A 2,500-nucleotide genomic window follows, 5' to 3' on the forward strand; every position below is an offset into this window, starting at 1 on the left:
GTTTTTATGAATGCTTCATAAAATAAAACATGTGATAGACATGCCTTGCGAAATCCTAATAATACGAATGTAAACAAACAGCCGTACGGATGGGGTTAGAACCCATAGTGAATGAGTTTTACGACTCCCTTGCCATGGGTTCTAACACCATCCGTACGGTGGTTTGTAATAAATATGTTGCGTAAGAATTAATGTTTATTTAAACCTTACTAGAATAATTTGGGCACTTAGTAATGGCTTCAACACAGTTCTATGTGGGAAAAAAATATCCCTGAGCATTCACAGCACATAAAAAAATTTGTACATTTCTATTTAGTGGTGGTGGTGAAGGCGGTTCTATTGTGCAGTTAAGACCCTGAACAACGCCTTGTTTGAGAGTGTATCCGGGAAAGTAACTTGGAGTCTTCCTGTATCGTACAGGTTCCCAGTCAATTATTTGCATAAATCTGTGTATCTTGTATACGTGTAGATAAGTGGTTCAGAGAACCAACAAGTTGATAAATTAGACACATGTGCAACACTTGGGTATCATTATTGTGGTGAATGTTAGAAGGAGTTTGACGTAATCAGTCCCTCAGCTTGGAGTTGATGTAATCAGTCAGTCTTTATTGATGAACTGATTACATCGACTCAAGGCTGAGGGACTGATTACCTCAAACTCCTCCTGTTCTTCACCGTTCTCCTTTGTATGGACTGATGAAGCCACTGTGTGGCGAAACGTTTCCTCAATACAGATACCCAATTGTTGTACATGTTTCTAATATATCACCATATATACGTCATGATCCTCATCCAGCGTTCTCTGTTCATGACTTCTTGGGCAGTCAGGTCGACAAAGTGGCTGATTAGTTCATGGTGTAGACTGCCACTCAGACCAGTGTAGTGTAATCTGTGTTCTGAAATTTCTATGACGACTGCTGGATACTGTGGCACATAGTCTGTAACACAGATACTGATAGTTTGTGTTTGTTGAGATCTATATTATTAACTTCTATATGGCATGATACAATAAGCTTAAAGATTGTCTCTCATCAAAAAGTACAATAAGCTTAAAAAAGAGTACAATAAGCTTAAAAGTTGTCTGTCATCGACAAAATAATAATAAGCTTAAAGATCGTCTGTCTTCAAAAAAAAGTTCAATAAGCTTGAAGTCTGTCTTCCAAAAAATGAATTTCGTAGTCTGATGATCCTCTTGAAATTTTTACGAGAAAAGTTTTCCAAAGATCATTATCTTCTGACCTCAAATGGTTAGCGAGAAGGTTTTTTGAAAAGTGTTTGTGTCATCTTCACGGTTTTATTTCCTTAGTGGGTTTACAGCTGTCCATGAAGGTCTCATTGTCAGATTGTATTTAATCATGGTAAATGGTGTCCATGGCTTCATGTCTATTGCTGTATTTTCATTTAATCCATCTGTAGATCTTGTGAGTAACGAAAACTGTGAAGGGTTAACGAAGGCATCTCGCTTACAATTTGTTCGGTCGTTGTGGGGGTTGAAGTCTAGCAGCCAAGTGTCTGGCCTATCGTGATGTTTGTCCAAGTTCCATGATAACTGTCCTTTGTCTTCCCTACTTTTTCATATTTACTGTTTCACGGTATCGTCGAAGAGGAAGACAGTGGACGTTAACGTCATCCACCTACATTTGAAAGAGCAGAGATCCCAATTTTGATCCTTGTAGAGCCTGCTGGTTACTCTTGTACATTTGACGCATTTTGTTTGAGCAGTCGGTTTTTGTCCTCGTATTATGTACTCTTTCTGCTCTTTCTACTTGTTCCTTAAGGTTTCGGCTCGGTATCTTGAGTAGTTGTGTCAATTTTTTTTTTTCAGTCCGTGAATAGGAAGTTGAAATATCTCTTTGGCTTTAACTCTGTTGTGTGTGAGTGTGAGTGTGAGTGTGTGTGAGTGTGAGTGTGAGTGTGTGTGAGTGTGTGTGTGTGTGTGTGTGTGCCTTCTGGCTATAACTTACTACAAAAGTGATGTTTCCTCTTGGCACAGTTTATGTTTGGCACAAGGATGCTATTACAGAGTGAGTGCCAAGAGCCAGGAGGGGAAGAGAGGTATGGTAGGTAGGGAAAAATGGGAGGCTACTGAGGTGTGGTGGGTAGGGACACATGGTAGTTACTGAGACATTGTTAGACAGGAAAGCAGAATGAGTAAGTCCTGAGGAAGGAATGCATAAAGTAACCAGCTGCTTAAGCGAACCACAAAAAGGAAAAAACAACACTATAACTACCTACCTCGGCCAGTTGTTCGTCAGCAATACGTCGATCCTCAGCCACCTTAATAAGGGAATCAGCCAGTTCAGACTCCACAATGTTCCTCATAGCAGTAATCCTCTCCTGAGGAGAGTAACTCATCAGGGCCACTACCACTGTTTTTAACACTGTGTAATACTTCTCCCCTTCCCACACACACACACACACACACACACACACACACACACACACACACACACATATGATAAGTGGAGACAGACAGGGAGGGGACAGACAATCTGATCGC

At 40.4% G+C, this 2,500-nt stretch overlaps 1 protein-coding gene across 1 annotated transcript in view; it reads right to left on the bottom strand.

The window, feature by feature from the left end:
* LOC128698235 (cingulin) overlaps positions 1-2,500 on the bottom strand; it is a 75,895-nt gene that overhangs the window by 23,271 nt on the left and 50,124 nt on the right. The window contains 1 exon segment of the mRNA XM_053790393.2: positions 2,236-2,337. Coding sequence (XP_053646368.2) covers positions 2,236-2,337 — 102 coding nt within the window.

The sequence above is a fragment of the Cherax quadricarinatus genome, chromosome 63 (genome assembly GCF_038502225.1).
Source record: "Cherax quadricarinatus isolate ZL_2023a chromosome 63, ASM3850222v1, whole genome shotgun sequence".
Classification (NCBI taxonomy): Eukaryota; Metazoa; Arthropoda; class Malacostraca; order Decapoda; family Parastacidae; genus Cherax; species Cherax quadricarinatus.